The 20,924-nt window shown below is 44.6% G+C and overlaps 1 protein-coding gene across 1 annotated transcript in view; it reads left to right on the plus strand.

Annotated features, from left to right (window-relative positions):
* The window catches only part of LOC143142500 (low-density lipoprotein receptor-related protein 1B-like), a 252,224-nt gene that overhangs the window by 212,681 nt on the left and 18,619 nt on the right, over positions 1-20,924 (plus strand). Inside the window, exons 74-83 of the mRNA XM_076303422.1 lie at positions 1,082-1,222; positions 1,921-2,055; positions 3,038-3,157; positions 3,539-3,780; positions 5,964-6,187; positions 7,740-7,846; positions 12,909-13,025; positions 13,936-14,109; positions 16,394-16,519; positions 18,083-18,247. Of these exons, the coding sequence (XP_076159537.1) occupies positions 1,082-1,222; positions 1,921-2,055; positions 3,038-3,157; positions 3,539-3,780; positions 5,964-6,187; positions 7,740-7,846; positions 12,909-13,025; positions 13,936-14,109; positions 16,394-16,519; positions 18,083-18,247 (1,551 nt within the window). The remainder of the gene's footprint in view (positions 1-1,081; positions 1,223-1,920; positions 2,056-3,037; positions 3,158-3,538; positions 3,781-5,963; positions 6,188-7,739; positions 7,847-12,908; positions 13,026-13,935; positions 14,110-16,393; positions 16,520-18,082; positions 18,248-20,924) is intronic.

Genomic DNA, 20,924 nt, shown 5'->3' on the forward strand with positions numbered 1-20,924 from the left:
CTGTTTTGGCTGCATGCACGAAGGCCAATGTGAGGATTTTTTCTCGTCACGAGGTGCTACTCAAAAAAAAAAACTTCAAGGTTGGCAGGTCTGCAGGAGTGCCATGCCATGCGTTTCAAAGGGGGTACAAGTGCGTAGCTTGTGTAGACTGTGAAACAACCCTTATAACACACTCCCAAGTCATGTGGGAACTCCAGAGAGCTTCAGGTTTTCGCAAAACTGCGTTTCTCCAAAGCAAAGTGTGGACGATTGTCTACAAAGTCGCCCCCCTACAAGCCGTTCAGCAAATCCCTCTATTGCACAGTGTTGCCAGGTTTCCGGTAAGTTCTCCACTGTGGACTGTGCCGGTTAAGAGGAGCAGAGGAGCTTCAGGGATTCGGTTTGATTGTCATATTACTGCATTAGCTCCAGTGTAGGAGCTGCTGTCATTTCCTCTTTAGTGTCAAACCTCAGAGAGTCAGCGCTCACTGGAGTGGGAAAAAAACGGTTAAAGGAAGTAGCTTCAAACCCGAGAGAAAGCGAGGATGGAGAGGAGGGATCGGCTCATGAGAGAGGAAAAGAAAGAGAGAGAGGACATGTTGAAATGTCTGTTTCTGTTCCCTGTCTGTTTCTGTTCACGCTCCTCTCCGTCAGACGGATGAAAGATGCTAACACCGAGCGAGATTACACTCTGCTGATCGCAGGGCTGTCAGTGATTAGTGGAAGCAAAGTATCTGATAAGGCAGGCTGTGTGTGTGTCTGTGTGTGTGTTTATGTCATCTCTGCCATTCACATTGTTTCTGCTCTTTTACTTTTTACTGTTTTTCATTCTCTTCTCCTCTCCCATCTGTCTTGTACTGTGGTGGTGATGCTAGGGGTGGTGGTGTTGTGGGCTAGTGCGTTTGGTGTCGGCTGCTCAGAGGTGCAGTCTGAGACGGCTGAAACAGTTTGCAGCTTTGCTGCCAGGGGCAATGTCTGCTTTGTTTAGGGGAAACGGTGCCTCTTGGTGGGCCATTAAGAATCTCTCTCTCTCTCTCTCTCTCTCTCTCTCTCTCTCATGTGTTTGTGTGTGGTCTCTCTCTCTTTCTCTCTCTCTCTGTAGAAAATGTAGTGCGTAGGCCGAGGCCGTGCGGTAAGACTGAGTTCACCTGTAGTAACCACCGGTGCATCCCTTCCGAGCTGCAGTGCGACCTGTTTGACGACTGTGGGGATGGCGGCTCAGATGAACAAGAATGCAAAGCCTGTAAGTTCCTCTCTACAACAAACAAACCACAACGAAAATCTCACAGTGCAGAATAACATCACTCTATTTTATGGAATTTACATTAATCTTCATAATAGGCAAGACAATTGCTTACACAATACAATATATATATGTATATATGTAAGTATAAGTATATATACAGTATATATACTGATCCCGTGAGGGCAATTTGGTCTCTGCATTTATCCCAATCCGTGAATTAGTGAAACACACTCAGCACACAGTGAACACACACTAATCCCGGTGCAGTGAGCTGCCTGCAACAACAGTAGCGCTCGGGGAGCAGTGAGGGGTTAGGTACCTTGCTCAAGGGCACTTCAGCAGTGCCTATATCAGAATTCATATCCCAGTATTCATAGTTTAAATGGTGACACAATATACCAATATTTGTGATGAAATATGACTGTGATCAAAATAATGTGTGTGTTATGTGTTTGTGTGTGTGTGTGTGTGTGTGTGTGTATGTGTGTATGTGTGTGGTAAATGTTCCATCTTTCTTTTAAAAGTCTCCATTTTGTGTGGTCCAGGCGTAATCCACCCTGACACTCTGTGTGCCCATGTGTCCCTTGCCTCGTGCGTCTCTGACTGTGCGGGCTTCCCTTTATGCTCTCTCTCTCTCTCTCTCTCTCTCTCTCTCTCTCTCTCTCTCTCTCTCTCTCTCTCTCTCTCTCTCCTAGTGGTCATGGAGGACGCGTGTCGTGGGAGAGCAAGCCTGTGTGGCGAGGACGCGGTCTGCAATCAATCACGGCCCAACTCGGTGTGCCAGTGCAAGGCAGGCTTTCAGAGGAACCTGAGGAGCAAACAATGCGAAGGTCTGAGGAGAGGGGGGCGAAGGAGCTGGGATGGAGGGATGTGTGGAGAGGGAGAAGGAGAAGGAGAGAGAGAGAGAGAGACAGTGATATAAAGAGTGGAGGAGAGGTGGTGGAATGGGGGAAAGTGAGGGACAAGGAGAGGTACATATGAGAAAGAAGGAGGGAGAGAGTGAAAGGTGAAAGGAGTGAGTAACCGAGAGTGTGGAAGGGGTGGAGGGAAATGGAAGAGCTAGAGTAAAATGGAGAGAGAGCGAGAGACGGACAAACGAACGATGAGGGAGTGGAAGACTGATAGCATACTCGTTTTAAGAGTGTAGAGCCTAATCTAACATATGAGCCTGAGCTGCTTTGAAAGGCTATTTTCCCTGCACTCCTTTTCATTTGTAAAAATGCCTGAATGCCTTGAAGTGAACAGGCGGTGACGCAGTGAACCTCGAGCCAGATGAGAGACTGAGGGGGAGAGAGTTGACCGAGTGCTTTTACAGGCCTATTTTAATGGAAATAAGGGCTCCCAGAAAGCACCTGAGGGAAATGGACAGATGCCAGAAGGTCAGAGTGCAGTCGTTCTGGATAGATGGGGAAACAATCCCTCTTTCTTTTTATCAAAAATGAATGTGTAAGAAAGTAGAAATTGCATCAAATTCAAAGTGATCTCCGGTTCACTCTATCTTCAAAAACCTCTTGAAGACCCAAACACACTTAACTTGCACTTACCATGACCTCCTTTTTTATCCTGTCGGTCCCTCTTCACATCATTACCTAACTTAACTTTGAGCTGGAACTTTGAACTTTGAACTTGATTTTGAACTGTTATTTTACTGATATACAAGGTAGTGACTATTGTCACCTATTAGCACAGTGCCTTGATTGCACCCTATTTTTTACGTAAGTCACTTAGGACAACAGCATCAGCTACATGAATACATGTACTGTAACTGTAGCATAGCATTTGACTTGCCTCTCTGTTGCTCTTCCCCTGCAGAGGTCAATGAGTGCTTGGCCTTTGGCACATGTTCCCATTACTGCTACAACACTAAGGGCTCCTACAAGTGTACATGTGACAGGAACTTTAAAGAAATTGACGGCGAATGTGTCACCAAAGGTAAATGTGTCGCAAGCTCTTCTATTCTATTTTCTGTTGAGGGGTTCCTTAGTTATTATTAGCAGTGATCATACTATGACACATGAAAGAAACAGATATCAAACAGTATCTACTTAGTATAAAAAAAACTCATGGCAACATAGAGTAACAATATCCCCATATTGATTCATATTTACACTTTGTTTTTATATGTGTGAGTTGTTAGTTTAGTTTAGACTTAAGAGTTCCTACATCTAAAGCGTAAAGCTTGCTAGTCGTCATGACAAAAGTGATATAGTACAACATGCATCTGACACACAATCATGTCCATATTGACAGAGGTCTCTCTCTCTCTCTCTCTCTCTCTCTCTACACATCGTTTCTCCTCATGTCATCAATTAGGGCCAGAGGACCAGGTGCTGTACATCGCTAACGACACAGAGATCCGCAGCTTTGTGTACCCATTCCATCACAGCCATGGCCACAAGCTTGTGGCCCGCATTGAGGACAGTGCGCGCATCATCGGCATGGACGCACTTTTCCACCGCCACACGTTTGTCTGGGCCACGCAGTTCAACCCAGGAGGCATCTTCTACCGTGACACCCAGGACCGCAGTCCCTCAAAGACCAGCAGTGGGATTGTTGTAAGTATGAACAGCAACAACAACAACAACAACAACAACATATTGCATTTATTATTTATTTATTGTACAAATCCGCTTGGAGCTCCAGTGGAATTTTGATTTGCAGCGAGAATTCTTGGGCTAACTGTTGATGTGCAGTGAGAAAGGTTGGGAATAGGCCCTGCACTAAACTCCCAGCGTGGTAAACAAAATCGGATATTTCAGGCAGTAAAAGCCCCAGTAAGAACAACTAGATTTTGTTCTAATCTACTGAAAAATGTAAGGTTCATTTATCAAATGTTATTTTGAAGTATTAAAAAAATATTGTTTTAGAATTTTCGGACGAAATTGTTGGTAATTAGCACGTTTACGTAAATATGTAATATATCTTTTATTGCTTTTTTTGTCCGTAAGTTGGCACAAACAAGCCTCTGTATTCTGGCTGTGGTAGTTCAATGCCACTGGATACCTCCAGAAAATAGCACTGATGCATGCTAAATGAATACATGCCCAAACTTCCAATAAAGACCAGCAAAGTCCCAACGAGCAGATTCTGCAAGGCCATGTGTTCCCATAGAGGTACGTGTATTACTATGGCATTTCAGGAGGTGGATGGGGGGGGTGTGTGTGTACACCCCTCACCAACCTCCCATCTCTGTCTGTAAATGGGACTGTTATTGTGTCCTCAATTGAAAGCACACACATACACAAAAACACTTCTTATATCCGTTCCTTTGACTTTCGAGAGTATACTTGTCTGACTCACTCACCTAACCCCTCTATATCCTGGGCTTTTAAGAGTCCATCTCTGACATACTCCAGACAAAAATAAATAATAATAGATACTGAAATGAGTGAAGGAGAGAGAGAGAGAGATAGAAAGAGAGAGAGATGAGTGGTGCCTCTTCTGGTGGACAGGCAGATGTGAGAGAAGCGCTGACATGCTTTACAGTGATTCTAGTTGAAGTTTAGCTAGCAGGAAGATTAAAGCAGTTCTACTCCCCTGGCGACAGGTGGTATTTCTTCCTCCATCTCTTCTCCATCTTTCTGTCTCTCCTCTCTTACTCATGATGTCGTTCTACTTCTGCACCTTACTCTCTTCCTCCCTCTATCTCTCCCTCTCTTCTTCTTTCCATCTGTATTTATCTGTCTTCCTCTGTTCTCTCTCTCACACACACACACTCATTCATTCTCTCTCTCTCTCTCTCTCTCTCTCTCACATACACACACATACACACACACACGCAAATACTCACACATATATGTCCACACACACACAAATGCACACACATATACATCCACACACATACACACACATACAGTGTGAGAAGTGCACTTCACTGATGGAGTGTGGGGATGGGACACTAACACTGCCCTGCTCCCCCAAAGATTTCTCTCTGACTTCAAAGAGTCCTGCTGTGACAATGAGATATGAACGCTTCTGAAGGTGGCTGTGGCAGGTGGAACTGTGTGTGTGTGTGTCTCTGTGTGTGTGTGTGTGTGTGTGTGTGTGTGTGTGTGTGTGTGTGTGTGTTCAAGTGTACTAGTGTACTGCAGATGTGCGTGTGTTTGTGTCTGTGTGTGTTAGTGTGTTAGCAAATCCTTCCTGAAGATAAGTCATTCTTGTAGACTTAAAGAAGCCCTATGCAGGTCTGGTTATTCCTTCGCTGTTTCTGGGTTTTCGCCTGATTTGGGCTCGCATTTTTCACGACATAGCTCCCCCTGCAGCTTCGGTAGCAAGTGACTGCTACGCTAAACCCCACTAGCTAGCGAGCTAGTCATCAATAAACCAAGCTAAACACATAGGGCTCACAATAAAACGGTCGAGCAAACACATTGTTCAAGAGAAAATCACATTACAAAAACGAAGTTTACCGAAGGGTAGGCTAATTACAATTTCAACAGCAAAAAAGCCAAGTCGGAGTCCGTTTTGCAGTCTTCTTAGAAACTACAATCTGACTACATTTTCGAGTATTTCCGCTGAGTTACATCCGGATGTGTTCGGACCGCGACCAGAAAGTTGCATATTCGGTTTTTCCACGGAGAAGCACTAGGGGGAGACGAAGCACTCACCAAACGACCTAAAAAGTGTTGTAGAACCATCACAACGACTCTCAACCTGCATAATTAAGGTCATTTTTGCTCAAATTGTTGCATAGGGCCTCTTTTAAAAAAAACACACATTCTTTCCTTCTTTCCTACAGTGTCCAGACTTCCGGCGTCCACGTGATATCTCGGCCGACTGGGTAACGGGCAACCTCTACTGGACAGACCACTCCCGCATGCACTGGTTCAGCTACTACACGGCCCACTGGCGCAGGCTGCGCTACTCCATCAATGTGGGCCAGCTAGGTGGACCCAACTGCACACGCCTCATCACCGACATCGCTGGCGAGCCCTACTCAATCACGGTCAACCCCGTCCGAGGGTGAGAGATGCCGACGGAACTTCATCTCATCTCCTTCCAAATATGATGCCCACAGATTTTATTTTACATTTTTTGGGCTTTTAATGCATTTTAATCTGATAGGACAGTGGAGAGACTGGCAGGAAGCAAGTGGGAGAGAGGTGGGGTGGGATTGAGAAATGACCCAGGTCAGACTCGAACCCAGGTCCCTCTAGGCCAGTGTTTCTCAAAGTGTGGTCCGGGACCACCACTGGTGGTCCGCAAGCGAGCAGACGTGGTAAAATATAATATAGATGAGTTGTTTGCAATATTGAACTTGTAAATCCAAACAGTTCTGCAACACTGCCTATGTAAGACATGTCAGTTTAAATCATATGAATCATAGTCTGACACAAGCAAGGTGCAAAGACAATAAGCAAAGTGGTTCAGTGAGTAGGCCGATTGTGTAATATACTGTTGAAGTAGGTCTACTTTTGTTTTGTTAGTTTTTGTTTTATTGGTTAAGTGGTCCTTGGTCTGAAAAAATGGGCAGGTCCCTCCAGGCACATGGTCCTGAATATGGGCACCACAGTGTCCCCCATGCAGACGGATTTTGGCAGGTTAAGTGTTTGTGTAGTTAAAAGTTCAATAGAACGCAGGAAGGAAATATAAACAATAAGAATGGAGAATAAAATATGTATTCTTGTCTTTCCTGGCACATGGGTCTGAAAGTGTAATACTCCTATGTATTTCCCTTATTTGTTTTTTTCTGCCATGTCTTGGCTTACTCTGACATATATATATATATATATATATATATATATATATATATATATATATATAATTACTTAATTTGCCATTGAAGTCAAAACATTAATTTTTTTCATCTCAGATGTTTATATTTCATGGGCAAATGCTCTCTGTCTCTCTTCTGCTGAGCACTTGAATACTGAGCAGGAATATTGCCCTCCCAAGAGTCGTTCAGAATATTCTTCAGAATATCAGCCACGCATGCATGCATCCTGTCCCACTCGTGTAGCTTATGAGTATTAAATGTGACGAGGTGTCGACAGATGCAAGAGCCATTTTTATAAACAGGCAGAAGGAGGGAGAGATCGGGGGTGCTTAGAGAGGGCAGATCCTGATCTTTCCTGGCTTGCGGGAGTCTATGCAGGGGATAGGAGAGCAGGGTATGAAAGATGCACCATGTCTCTGTTTGCCTTGGTATGTTTTCTGTTCCCGTCTGTTCGTGTTGTGTTGTGTTCTTTCTCCTCTTGTTTTTGTTCCTTCTCTCTCTACCTCCTCTCGTTTTTTCTTTTATTTCATTTGATTTCTATTCCCTCTGTTTCTTGTTCTGTTGTGTTTCCCAACTCTGCTATTCTCTCTCTACTGTCGAGGTTTTGGCTTCACAGCTCAGAACTCTGCTGAGTCAGCTTATCTCTGATTCACTTTTTCCCAATGCACCATCTCATCTGTTTTAGTTTCTTCTCCATACTTACCTAGCAGCCTATTGATACTTAAAATGTCCAGTATATTTAGGGTTTTCATTTGCCCTATTGGATGAGCAGAGTCTCCATGTGGCACACCTTTGCAGGATGATGTACTGGACTGTAATAGGAGACCACTCCCATATCGAGGAGGCAGCTATGGATGGGTCTATGCGGAGGGTCTTGCTGGATAAGAACTTGAGGAGGCCTACAGGTATGTCCTCACCACCCCCCCCCTCCCTCCCACACACACACACACACCTGACCCATAGGTGTGTTTACCACCACTTCATCCTCACCACAGGGCCCCCATCACCTCTCTCAACTAACCCGGAGGTACGTTCCCTCCTCCCCTCCTCTACCTGCACTGCTTCGCCCAGAGGCCCTCCACCTAGTCCCCCCATCTTCCACACACACACACACACATACACCTAGTCACATCCTGGCTCCACTTGGCCACTGCACTCACTTTGGTGTCCTAGACTGTCCACAGGAGTCTGATCTGTCCAGGAGCATTGATTGATTGATTGTTTGTTTAATCTGACCATCTAATTTTAAGATATGATACAGCTTTGCACCATACATAAAAAAAAACAGAGTCAGGATAACACAATAAAGCCCAGTGGCTTATTTCCATTGTGGTCCCTTGGGGGAGGGGGAAAGGGCAAGTGGCAGCAGATCAAACACCAATCCATGCATACATTAAATAAATATTTTAAGACAATACAGTAGTAACAAGATTGGCATTTGAGCCATTTTTTCAGCACCTGCATAAAACCTCCTAAGCTTCTGACTGGCAACCTGTTCCACAGACTAGTTGCTACATACCAAAAAGACCTAAATGACACCTGAAAGGTGCTCTAAGTGATGTTATGCGGTTTCTAAGCTAAAACATTTTTTGTCACATACTGCAAACATCACCTCATCATCCGCTAGCTGCCTGTGCCCTGAATACTGTACACTGTAAAAAAAGCGGCCCCTGTGGACAGACCAGACCAGGCTCCAAAAACGGCAACAAAAGCGATCTGGCCCAGCCTGGACCATAAAAACATAACAAACTGTTCCAGTCAATCACCAAATAGAGTTTCAATTGACCGTTCGCAAAACCCCGCCCATCGAACGCAGATGAGCCAATGGCAGTCCAGTAGCTCCGTGCAGGCAGATATGGCCCGTCAACTTCACCTTACGGCTCCATAGAAATGTATTGGGAGCCTTGATATTTGTCCGGTTTTATGGGATTTTAAAGTGATATGAGTTGAAAAGGACAGTCAAATGACATATGTGGTATCAACACAACACCGATACACAGAAAAATGCCTTTCAATCTTGATTACATTTTCTGTAATTATGTTAAATTAGATTAAATTCTCTCGTCCCAGATCTCCACTATTTTAAAGCAAAGGCTTACTCCTTAGCAAACCATAACAAAACAGTGCTCCACCACATCTGTGGATTAAGCCACACAGTCAACTCAATGTAAGTAAGATAAATAAAGATGTTAATTGTTTTCAGCATTACCAGCATTGTATATAAAATGAGTGTCACTTGGAGGAGACTTGTAGCAGCTAGCATAGTTAGCTAACCGCTGCTAATAACGTGCTAGATTCGTCACTTCATAGAAGCATGGAGCTGTGCCACTGATCTTTATAGATTAGTGGGCTGTGCACAGTAGTGTAACATTTATTCACCATATAATAATAAAGTTGAAGTGGCTCTGCAATGTAGGCTATGTTTCCGTTTTTTGGCAACACCATGTTCCTTACATGACATGGCCCAGTGTCCTTGTAACATGCATGCCAGTCTATCTAGCACAACTAATATTAATATCAGTGAATCACACTCGCCTCCCATTTTTGAGTTTGTAACCAAAAAAAGCTAGATATGAGTTTTTATACATGTGTCTCCAATGTCATACTGCAGTCTTTTAACCGATTGTAAATGATTGTAAATTAATTTAGGTCTGTGGCTCTCTAAAAGAGCCTCTTGTGCTGTAGGGGAGCGCGGGGCACAAAGTAACGCGGGGTTAAATGTAACACGGACTTTTTCCCTATTTGCAGGGGGTTGATCGAGGCATGCTATTGGCCAGTTAATCACATTACTATGAGACGGTATTCCACAAATTTTCAGTCAGTATGGACGTGTTTCCACGTAGATCTGCAGCAAAACGCCTTTTGAAGACATCAACTTAAATGTCTAGGTGGTACTTGTCTTTCCATTACTGAGTTGTGGGTGCAGCTCACTGACTCCAATCTTCTATCATCTTAATAACCGTCTTGTAGGCTAAAAATGAACACCGTTTTGAAACATGTAGCCAACTCATAGCAGGAGCTAGCTTATCTTATAACAAACGTGACCCAGCGGGGTTAGTTGTAACGCGCTGTTACAACTAAGCCACTCATACTGTACAATGATGTTGCAATACAAAAATATGCGCGTATTAGTGTTAGTTTAGTTAGTTTTTGTGATGTTTTGCATTTTGCCTCATGTGTTTTCAGGTTTGAGGGCTTTTCTTGGCAGGATTGACCTTGGTTAGACTCTTTGCTTCCTTTGGCGCATATTTCTCATGTTATTTCTCCGTATAGAAAATAAAGTCAATTTTCGACACACGTCTGTTGTTAGTTCATGACTTATGTATCATAAATAGTCAGATCCTATTCTATCATACACATTCAGATACATTTATTGAATTAATCTAATTAAAAACAGCCGTTTGGATGAGTGTTACAACTAACCCCGCATATGGGGCAGGTTGTAACATTTCACCTATCGCCACTCTCGGTGGAATTGTAAAAGAACAGCTCCTACAAACACACTTCCAGTGCATATGTGTAACAGAGATATGTATGTTGCTTTTTAAAAAGTATAACTAGTGAAACTCAAATGATTTTAGAATTATTTAGCCATAACCAAAAAGTGTTACTTTGTGCCCCGCGCTCCCCTAACTTTTACAGTCTTAACAGCTACTGTACTATTGAATTTCTAGACAACTCCGTTAACTAGGGGGCGTGACTTTTGCAAACGGTCAATTGCGAGGGAGGGAAGGAACAGAAGTGACATTACCCAACATTGCTTAGAGCACCTTTAACTCCAGGAGGTACATCTGTAGAGCTGCCCCTGGTGGAGTAGCTGTGCACATCTCTTACTCTGTAATAATAAATCATTAATTAAATATTTTGGGACAGCCCCGTACACAGTCCTATGTACCATGCACAGGTGAATCTGAGGGATTCGATCCTCTACTTTTAACCACCCAATAGTCTCAAAATGAGAAGAGTCAAGATGAGATCTCATGGGGAGGTTCAGAATGAGCCTTATAACCTTATTTTGAGCGTTCTGAAGCCTATGTTTCATGCGCTTTAAGACACCATTGTACCATGACCAGCATGCATAGTCAAAATAAGGCTGAATTAGAGCACCTGCCAGAGTCAGTATCTTTTTCGCTTGGCCCACTCCAGACAAAGCAGTCCAGCACACATCCAATGTAACTAACTGAGTCCCCTACAGTAATCTCATTATCTCCAACTAAAACCTTAAAACCAGGGTATCTTTTCAGTTTTATCTAGACCCAAACAGTACGGCTTCTGTTTTCCCTAAGTGAAGCGCAGGCTAGCCTATTGTCTGGCATCCACCTGCTGACATTCAATAGTTCTGCACTGAGCGTTTTTTCAACTATGTTCTTATCTTTGTGTGAAACTAAAAACACAGAATCATCTGCATATAACAAGAGTTCACATGAACATACAATATATAAAAGTAAAATGACAGTCATTTTAAAGGAGGTTTCAGAGTGATTGATCTAGCCAGTTTATTATAAATCAACTGACATCAGATAGATAGATAGATACTTTATTGATCCCCAAGGGGAAATTCAGGACATCATAAACCCTGATCTGTCAGAGAGAGTGCAACAGACTCGGCCTGACTTAACCTTCTTTCATCATGTTCATCATGCTCTGACTGCCCCAGTGGACTTTGGGATAGCAAAACACGAAAGCTGATACTGATTATATTTGAATGTGTTTGGGTCAGTTAGTGTGTTATGTCATGAATAAGATATAATCAAATCAATAGAAAGTATTGAAAGCGTTCCCAGGCAGAACGAGATTGAGGCATACTGTAGCAGTATTTTGGCTTCTGCCAAAAGATAAATGATCTGTGACATTCACTCTTCATTTCAGATCTCTCTTGCATAACCTGCACATAAAAAAAGATGTCCAGTACCTTGCTAATCTTCCCTAGCAGTCATATTGACGATTTCACCATTATAATCGAAAGCACTGACTGCAGATTAATTGTGAGTCCTTAGTTATTCCATTTCCAGAGTGTAACCCCAGTGAGCATCTGTGAGATATCAAGACCTACAGCCTCTCCCTCTCTTCCTGCACTGGCAACAGCACCATCCATCTATCCTCCTGTTCCTCTGTTTCCCCCTCTTCAGGGGTGCTTTGGGTGGAGGAGGAGAGGTGGTACATCGCGGCACGCAGCCAAAGTCTCTCAGGAGGTTAAACCCCAGTGCATTAGCCACACATATGCCACTTAATGGGCTCCTTCACGGCTTGCGTTGGACGGGTTACCTCTACTGCCATCTAAAATAATGAGCTTAAGCACTCGCAGAGAAGAAACCAACAAAGCTTGTTAGTGGATATAAAGGATCATAGTGTTGGAACTGTCTTGAGATATGGAGGTTAATATGTATTTAACACTTCCAGAGAAGAAATAAAAAAAACGTGTTGGTGGATATAATGATATGTATTTTCCCACGATGCTCTGTAACAAATGCATTAACTGTAACAATTACTTGTTAACTGTACAGAAATTGATTGGGTCTGTGTACATACACAGACATACATATCTGTTCAGTCTATGCCTGAATATTTGCTACAAGCAAACGCTTGTGGTTGTGGTAGACTCTACCTCTCTCAACTGCTATTCAACATAGAGTCACCATGTTTTGGGAAATATGCTTGAAGGAGGATCAGCCAAGAGGCTTCACAGCATGCGTGTACCAGACAGACTAAAAGCTCAGCATGTCTTCTCTCTGTAATATGCTACAGGATGCCAACGAATGAACAATCAATACAATGTCTTTGACTGCAACTATTTATTTTCTGGCTTCAAAGTCGATGCAAATGAAAGTATCAACAAAAATCCATTTCTTCGAAAAGCACAAAATGTGGTCAGTTCCCGTGCCATTATTTCACATTCATCACAGGACTGTCTGTTCCGATCCGTTCTGGTCTGTTCTTCCACCCCGCCTGTGTTTCTGGACTCTGCAGGTCTGGCGATCGACTACTTCAACCAGCGGCTCTACTGGGCGGACGCCGAGCTGTCCATCATCGGTAGCGCGCGCTTCGACGGCTCGGACGTGGTCGTGGCCGCCAGCAGCCGACACGGTGAGTCCTCCCGCGCCGCACCAACATATCCCAGCAGCCCACCCACCCCCTTCACCCTCCCACAATTCCTCAGCCTCACCCCACCACAACAGCATGTTCTCCCACTTCAGCTTGACAAGCACTATACCCACACCGCGGCTGAACATTCTTTATGTGAAGCCAAGCGTATTAGGGAGGTGTGCTTCAAAAGGTATGCTATTCGCAGCGGGGAGTAGTACCCAGTTCTCAGCAGTTCACCACTTACGCATCGGGAGCAGCATGCTGTACTTGAACGGCCCCTAACACGACTGAACAGCGATGAGGTGAATTTAAATAGAAGAAAAGGCAGTGTGGCCCTTGTGGCTTACTTCGTCTATCAGGGCCCACCATGCGGCCAGTGCTTTTGGACGACGGCGAGCTCTTTTTTGGACAGGCTGCACCTGGCTGGCACGGAGCAGTGCTTTCCCCAGCTCTGTCCACAGCGATACGTGTGTTGGATTGATTCACCCATAATTTATTGAGTTGAAATGGCGGTAACATCCCGCGGTGCTGTCAGGATTGCGTTCCATTTGCAGTGAGCTGATGGTGGGCTTAGCCACCATGTCAGAAACAGGACTGGAGAGAGAGACAGAGAGAGAGAGAGAGAGAACAGGAGGGAAAGAGAGCAGGAGAGAGAGAAAGAGATATATATAGAGAGAGAGAGAAAGAGAGTTCTGTTGATTAGCCACACCAATCCTCTCTCCATGCCAAGGGCCAGTAAGAATAGCATCTGCTGGAGTTAATTTCATGCCATTACCCACTCCTGGACCGTGGCCTCATCTCGTCACCCTGTTTGCATTGGCCACGGCATCACCAGGACAGTCACAGGAATGTGCTCATGGCTATGTGTTGTCTCCTCTTGGCTCCGCGCTGGTGGGTGTTGGTCCTCCAGGCATTTCCCAGCCGTCCCGCATTGACCTGTTTGAGGACTACATCTATGGCACCGGCGTGAAGCACGACGTGTTCCGCGTCCACAAGTACGGCAAGCACCCCGTGGAGCGTCTGCATCTGGGGACCGAGAAGCCATCCAGCATCTTGGTCTTTCATCGCTTCAAACAACAAGATGGTAAGTGCACACACACACACACACACACACATACAAATGCACACACACAAATACACGCACACACACAAACACACAAACACACACACACACACTTGAAATAACAAGACGATAAAATCCCCCTTCCCCAGAGCTGAATAATGACTTTTTTTATTGTGTAATCCAATCCCAACAGGATTCAATGGTTGGCTGGTTTGGATTTATTATGGGATGCAGCAAAAAGCTTGACAATCAATCATGGAGAGATTTTTGTTGAGTTGTTACCTAACAACCAACTTCAGCTGTCAAGAAAACACAAATGCATATGGCCACAGATTAGCTCTATCGTTCTGTATCTGATATGCACATACACATGTCGAGTTCACACACACACACACACACACACACACACACGTGGGTGTGCACGCATGAACACACATATGCACAACCCCACACACACACACACCCTGCAGTGTTTCCTGAGGCCTCATCCATGGCCTTAGATCTCACTCACCCGCAGGCACCAGTGATCACTCACAACTCACATCAGACATACTTACACCAAACACACACACACACACAGTCAATCTTTCTCTCTCACATACACACAAACACACATTCAGCATTCTCTCTCTCTGTCTCTCTCTCTACTTATCTATTTCTCTATATCTCTCTCTCACTCACTCACTAATTCACTCACTCTCTCACTCACTTGCTCACACACACACACACATACATGTACACACACAACTCTCATTGAGGAATTGCATCCCCTCGTCTGCAGAGGAGTCTGTGCCTCATGAAGGCCAGAGGTGCAGTAGACTTGTTTGCCATCTAGGATCACTGTGTGGAGCAGCCATGCAGAGGAGCTTTGTCTCTACCGGCTGGCAGTCATTGTTGTAACGGCAGGAGTTTTATCTGTGTTGTGTGTGTGTGTGTATGTGCATGTGTCTATGTGTGTGTGTGTGTGGTGTGTGTGTGTGTGTGTGTGTCGTGTGTGTGTGTGCGTGCGTGTGCGCATGCGCACGTTTGTGTGTGTGTGTGTGCGTGTGTGCATGCACATGTGTGTGTGTGTGTGTGTTTTACACCTTGGCACAGCACAGTCAGAGAGGAGAAAGCAGTGAAAAACCCTCTCTTCCCATATAGTAAGCTGCGTCTCCTCCAAATTGCTTTTTTTTTTTCACTTCTCTTTTCTTTTCAGTCAAGCATTGGCTCCACTTGTGCCTGTCTCTCCAATGACCTACAGAGTCGGGTTTGTTTGTCGACACGCTTGGCGAGAGCTGGCGCAGGGGATCTTTAGCGGGTGGCTAAGCCCACGCTAATGGCCCCTGTTGCGCCATTCCCCGGCGCTTCATTAGTTCTGTAGTTGTGTGCCTGGCTCAGTGCTAGCGCTAGCGAGTGAGCAAAGGGTTTTGTGCCACAGCTGACAGAAGAAAAGAGCAAAATCTGATTGTGTCCTGACTCAGGCCTCAGAACCCCTTGTGTCTCCCCATCTCTCTCTCTCTCTCTCTCTCTCTCTCTTTCTCTCCGTCACTCTCTAAAGTTAGTCTTACTCTAGACAAAGCTCTGAAGGGACATTCAAAGTTTAGCATACAGTAGCATACTCACAGGGAGTGTTCCGTTCATTACTGTCCTGATGACTCTGATGAAAGCTAACACAGTGCAGCGGCCTTCTCATTTGATTGTATGGAGACTGTCTGGGGGGAAAAGCAACAAAGAATTTACAGTAAAGTTAACCAATAGATTTTGCTAATCTTATGCAAGATGTATCCAGCAACAGTGACTCAACAGTGCCTCTCATAGTCTATCTGTTGCAATATGAAAACCATACACTGAGAATCCATATTGTATATAGAATCTGTACAGTGTTCCTACCATAGAATGTATTATAGTGTATAATTCTGTTTGCCATAGAGCACACATTGTATTATTAAATAATCATTAAAACACAATTTCTAACCCCACACAATCGTATTCTCCCACCAATGCTAAGTATGTTATAGAAAATATAGTGCTGCATGGCCATTCTCAAATACATTTTTCACATTCTTTATGAATGGCATGACCTAAAAAAACACGTATGGTCCTCACACTAGTAGGCCACTGTCAAGTTTGCAATTTGTGCCTTTGAACAGAAACTAGACCACCATCTAGTTCAGTAGATAAGTAGATGAATGTAACTCTCATTATAGGCATTCCCCTGTATCATGCATAGTAGTACATCAAACTGTATATCTGACTGCAGCTTACTGCTTGTGTGTGTGTGTGTGTGTGTGTGTGTGTGTGTGTGCCTGCGTACGTGTGCCAGTTTCCAACCCGTGTGCGAAGATGAGCTGTGACTTCATGTGCCTGCTCAACCCGAGTGGTGCCACGTGCACCTGCCCGGAGGGAAAGATTCTCGTCAACCGAACGTGCACTGACACCAACACCTCAGGTACACGTGCTATAACTTCTCATTTTTTAATAATTTAACACCCTCTTCCCCTCGGAAGCCGCTACACTCTTCTACTCTGCCCTGTAACATACAGCATCTCAGGTAAATTTCAGGTAAATCTCAGTTAAATACTCTCTCTACAGCATCTCAGGTAAATTTTAGGTAAATCTCCGGTAAATACTCTCTCTACAGCATCTCAGGTAAATTTTAGGTAAATACTCTCTCTACAGCATCTCAGGTAAATTTTAGGTAAATCTCCGGTAAATACTCTCTCTACAGCATCTCAGGTAAATTTCAGGTAAATCTCAGTTAAATACTCTCTCTACAGCATCTAAGGGAAAATTCAGGTAAATCTCCGGTAAATACTCTCTTCCCCTCGGAAGCCGCTGCACTCTTCTTCCCTGCCCTGTAACATACAGTACACCATCTCAGGTAAATTTGTCACCACTTCAGGCCTTTCACTGTAAGATGTTGTCTCCTTGACGACGACTCTCCTTCGCTCAGCCTTCCTGTCCAGCCATGCTCTGCTTCAATGCGTTTGAGAGAAGTGTGTTTACACGGTCTTTCTCTCTCACACGCACACACTCCGCTCTCCACCATCTCTGGAAGCGGCTGCAGCCGAGTGTGACGGGGGGTGTGGCGGGTGCAGTATGCCTCCAGAGGGGGGGGGGGGGGAGAAAAAAACACTTTTGTGTGCTGCAGTGATTTCTCTCAAACTGTTAGCAACGCCGCCATAAACGGTAAAGACTTAGACCTAGTCTCTTAGGATATTTGTCACCTATGAAAATGACTTTCACTGTAACAAGAACATTGCGCACATCTCCATCCTCAAATTATTATTATTGGGAGGGGCTAGGATGTAAACAGGGAAGAGAGGAAGGAAAGGAGAATGGTGTTGAGAAGAGCCCACTGGAACTAGCTTTACCATGTTACGCTTTTGTGCCTGATAATGTTGTTGTTCTGCCCTACGAATGCACAGCATAGACGGTCTGTCTCCTTATTCTCTCTGTTCTCCTCTGTGTCTTAAGTTGCACTAATGTACAGTATGTATTGATCGAAAGCAACTGTGAGCTGTACTGATGCCCAAGATAAATCGCGCCTCCTGCCCCTCGGGACAATAAACTTGATCTTATCTGATCTGATTTAATGTACTGTTCAGTAAGAGCACTGTTTAAATGTCACTGTAATCACACCATGCCACCACTGTACTGTACTATACTGCATCACACTGTGCAACTCCTGTAATATCCCAGTGCTGCTTTATTCTAAGTCCTGCTTATGATAATGTCTGTTATTGTCCTGTAAATCCCTGTTGAGTGTGGAGAGGATGAAGGCTCTTCAGAACTGGCTGCGGTGCGTTCAGGCCTTACTCACAGCAGCAGATGCATGCAGAGTCTGCTCAAGGTCACTCTCCTGTCACATAGTCCACTAAGCCTCCTGTCAGGCCTTTCATACCTGATTCGCCCCTCAGCACACAACATATGTTCACACACCTCTGTGTGTGTGTGTGTGTGTGTGTGTGTGTGTGTGTGTTTGCGTGTGTGTGTGTGTTCTCCTCTACAGGGGAGCTGTGTCGGCCGGCGTGTGAGAATGGGGGCCGATGCGTTACCAATGAGAAGGGCGAGTCTCGCTGCTACTGCTGGCCCAACTTCTCTGGGGAGAGGTGTGAAGTGAACCACTGCAAAGACCACTGTCACAACGGTGGCACCTGCTCTGGATCGCCCTTAGGTAGGCTGGTGTGTGTGTGTGTGTGTGTGTGTGTGTGTGTGTGTGTGTGTGTGTGTGTGTGTGTGTGTGTGTGTGTGTGTGTGTGTGTGTGTGTGTGTGGTTTGAAGTGAGCCACTGTAAAGAGCAGCGTGTGCTTTAAAACTCCACTACTCCTCATGGACTGAAGGAAGGCTGTGTGTGCGTGTGTGTGTATGTGTGTTTTTGCTGCTACATGTTTCTCTTGGAAGTAATTTGATGCAGCTGAGGGTTACAGCATTCAGTAACAGTCCCTGATACACACGCACAAACACACACACACACACACACACACACACACACACACACACACACACACACACACACACACACATGCATTCCCGCACGCACATACGCACACACAAACACACAATTAAATGAAAACTTTCATTTTCAACACACACGCAGATGTTGTAGTACAATATGATGACACAGAAGATGACACAAAAAAAAAAAACATTTCTTTCCACATCCTTTCCACAATTCTTCACCAACTGGTTTATGTCCCGTGCTCATCATGTTCAAAGCCGCAAAAGAAAACAATCACAGAGACCATTTTTCCATCTTTGAAAAAGACCCACATGTGTTATTATTTGCCACTTCATCAAATGCTTGATGGGAAAAGCTGAGTCTGTCGCACTCACTAAGTAAACGTATTTCTGAACAGAATGTAAAGTGGCAATTAGAGCCATTGTTCTTCAGGATCACTGATCATAGACACCTGTAATTGGATACTGAGACGAAAGTATAATTTAATTAGCATACTTCTTTTACTGCCTACTGTAGGACTTGCCTAGGACACTCTTTTCCTGCCCTCATCTGTGCTGAGGTGATTGGCACTTAATGAAGCTCATTAAAGTATGATTAAACAGCAGTACTATGTTCACGGGCCTGTTAAGAATCAGGCCCAGAAATAGTGTGTGTATTGTCAGTGTATTTGTTACACCGGAAAGCCAAGCACAATAATGGCTGGCGTGAAAGGGAAAATTATTGTTTGAGGTAATGTAGTATCTAATTTAATATGCTCCTACCCATGAAATTGCAAGTGTAAGATTGGCAACAATCCATTGTAGGTGGTCCTGTTGGTTCTTGAAGGGTCTACTTTTTTTTCTTGTTGCTCGCAAATCCAGTGTGGGGGACTGTTTGTTAATGCATAAAATGATGTGAAAACTCTGACACAGAAGCACTGAGAAGGAAAATAAATCTTACCATCCTTTCCATGAATATGGAGATGCCGTTAGTGTTAAGAGTGCCATTGGCCCCATGTTATCAAAGGCATGTGCCATGACCATGTTGTTGGCCAGTTGTTGGCAGGAAGCAGTGGCCATGGCTTGGGAGGGTAATCTTGTCCTGCCCACTGCCCAGAACTGATTCCCCAAAAGCCCAGGGCACTGCTGTATCCAAAGAGCTGAACAACAAAAAACAATGTATTACTGCCACCTCTCTGGAATGGTAGGGCTGAACTACCAGAACAGAACATATCACTGCAGCTCTGAAGTCTCTGGCTGTAGAAGAGAAGAGAACGTGCCACTGCAGCTCTGGAAGTGCATGGCTGAAACACAACATGGCACTGTGACCATAGAACCGTAAAGCCAAGCGAAAGAACAAAACATGGCACTGGAACTGTAGAACCACAGAACTGAGAGAGAACAGAACATGGCACTGGGACAGCAGAATTGTACAGCTGAGTAAAGGAATAGAATGTGTCAATTTTTACTGAGTGAGAGAACAGAACACATCACTGCACCTTTAGAACGGTAGAGCTAAATGGCAGAATTGAGCACATCACTACAACTCTAGAACTGTTAAACTGAGAGAGAGAGAGAGAGAATGGAACATGGCACTGCGACTAGAACCATAGAGCTGAGAGAGAGAGAGAGAGAGAGAGAACAGAACACATCACTGCGCTTTTAGAACTGTAGAGCTGAATGACAGAACGGAACACATCACTGCAACTCTAGAACTCTAGAACTAAGAGAACAGAACATGGCACTGCCACTCTGGAACGGTTGAGCTGAGAGAGTGGATGGAGCGTGACTCTGGCGCAGAAGGGCAGGCTTTTCTGACACCATCCTCTGAAGTGACAGCTGGGGAACAAACACTGAAGTGCAAGCTCTGAGCCTGCCAGGGATCTCAACCGGGGAGTCAGCACAAGAATGAATCCAATCTCATGTAATTTTCACAAGCGGGAGAGGGAGAGAGAGAGAGGATAGAAAGGGAGAGGGAGAACATTGTCTCAGAGGGAGAGAGGGGGATGGATTTGAAAGAGAAGGGGTACAAAGAAAAGAGGAGAGATGGAGAGAGAGAGAGAGAAACAGATGACATTGAAAGAAGGGAGAAAGAGAAAGGGAGGGCTGAGAAAGAGAGAGAGAGAGAGAGAGAGGGATAGAATTTAGAGAAAAGGAGTAGAACAAAAGAATGGAGAGATGGTCAGTATACCACAAACATCTGGTAGTGGTGCATAGAAAAATTCAACACTACTTTGAATGGGCTTCCATAGTGGCACAGAAAGGGGTGGGACATACAGTAGCGTTACCAGAACAAGACAGGACCGTCGGGACAGGAGGGTCATACAACATCGATGGCAAATCCTAGCACAACCCTTTCCCATCCAATACAGGCAGCAACAGAAAAGCAACAAGATCAGATCACAAGACATGGA

The sequence above is a fragment of the Alosa pseudoharengus genome, unplaced genomic scaffold (assembly GCF_046254945.1).
Source record: "Alosa pseudoharengus isolate Yale_2024_CS ecotype anadromous, Long Island Sound unplaced genomic scaffold, YU_APseudo_1.1 YU_APseudo_1.1_scf_24, whole genome shotgun sequence".
NCBI classification, from domain to species: domain Eukaryota; kingdom Metazoa; phylum Chordata; class Actinopteri; order Clupeiformes; family Clupeidae; genus Alosa; species Alosa pseudoharengus.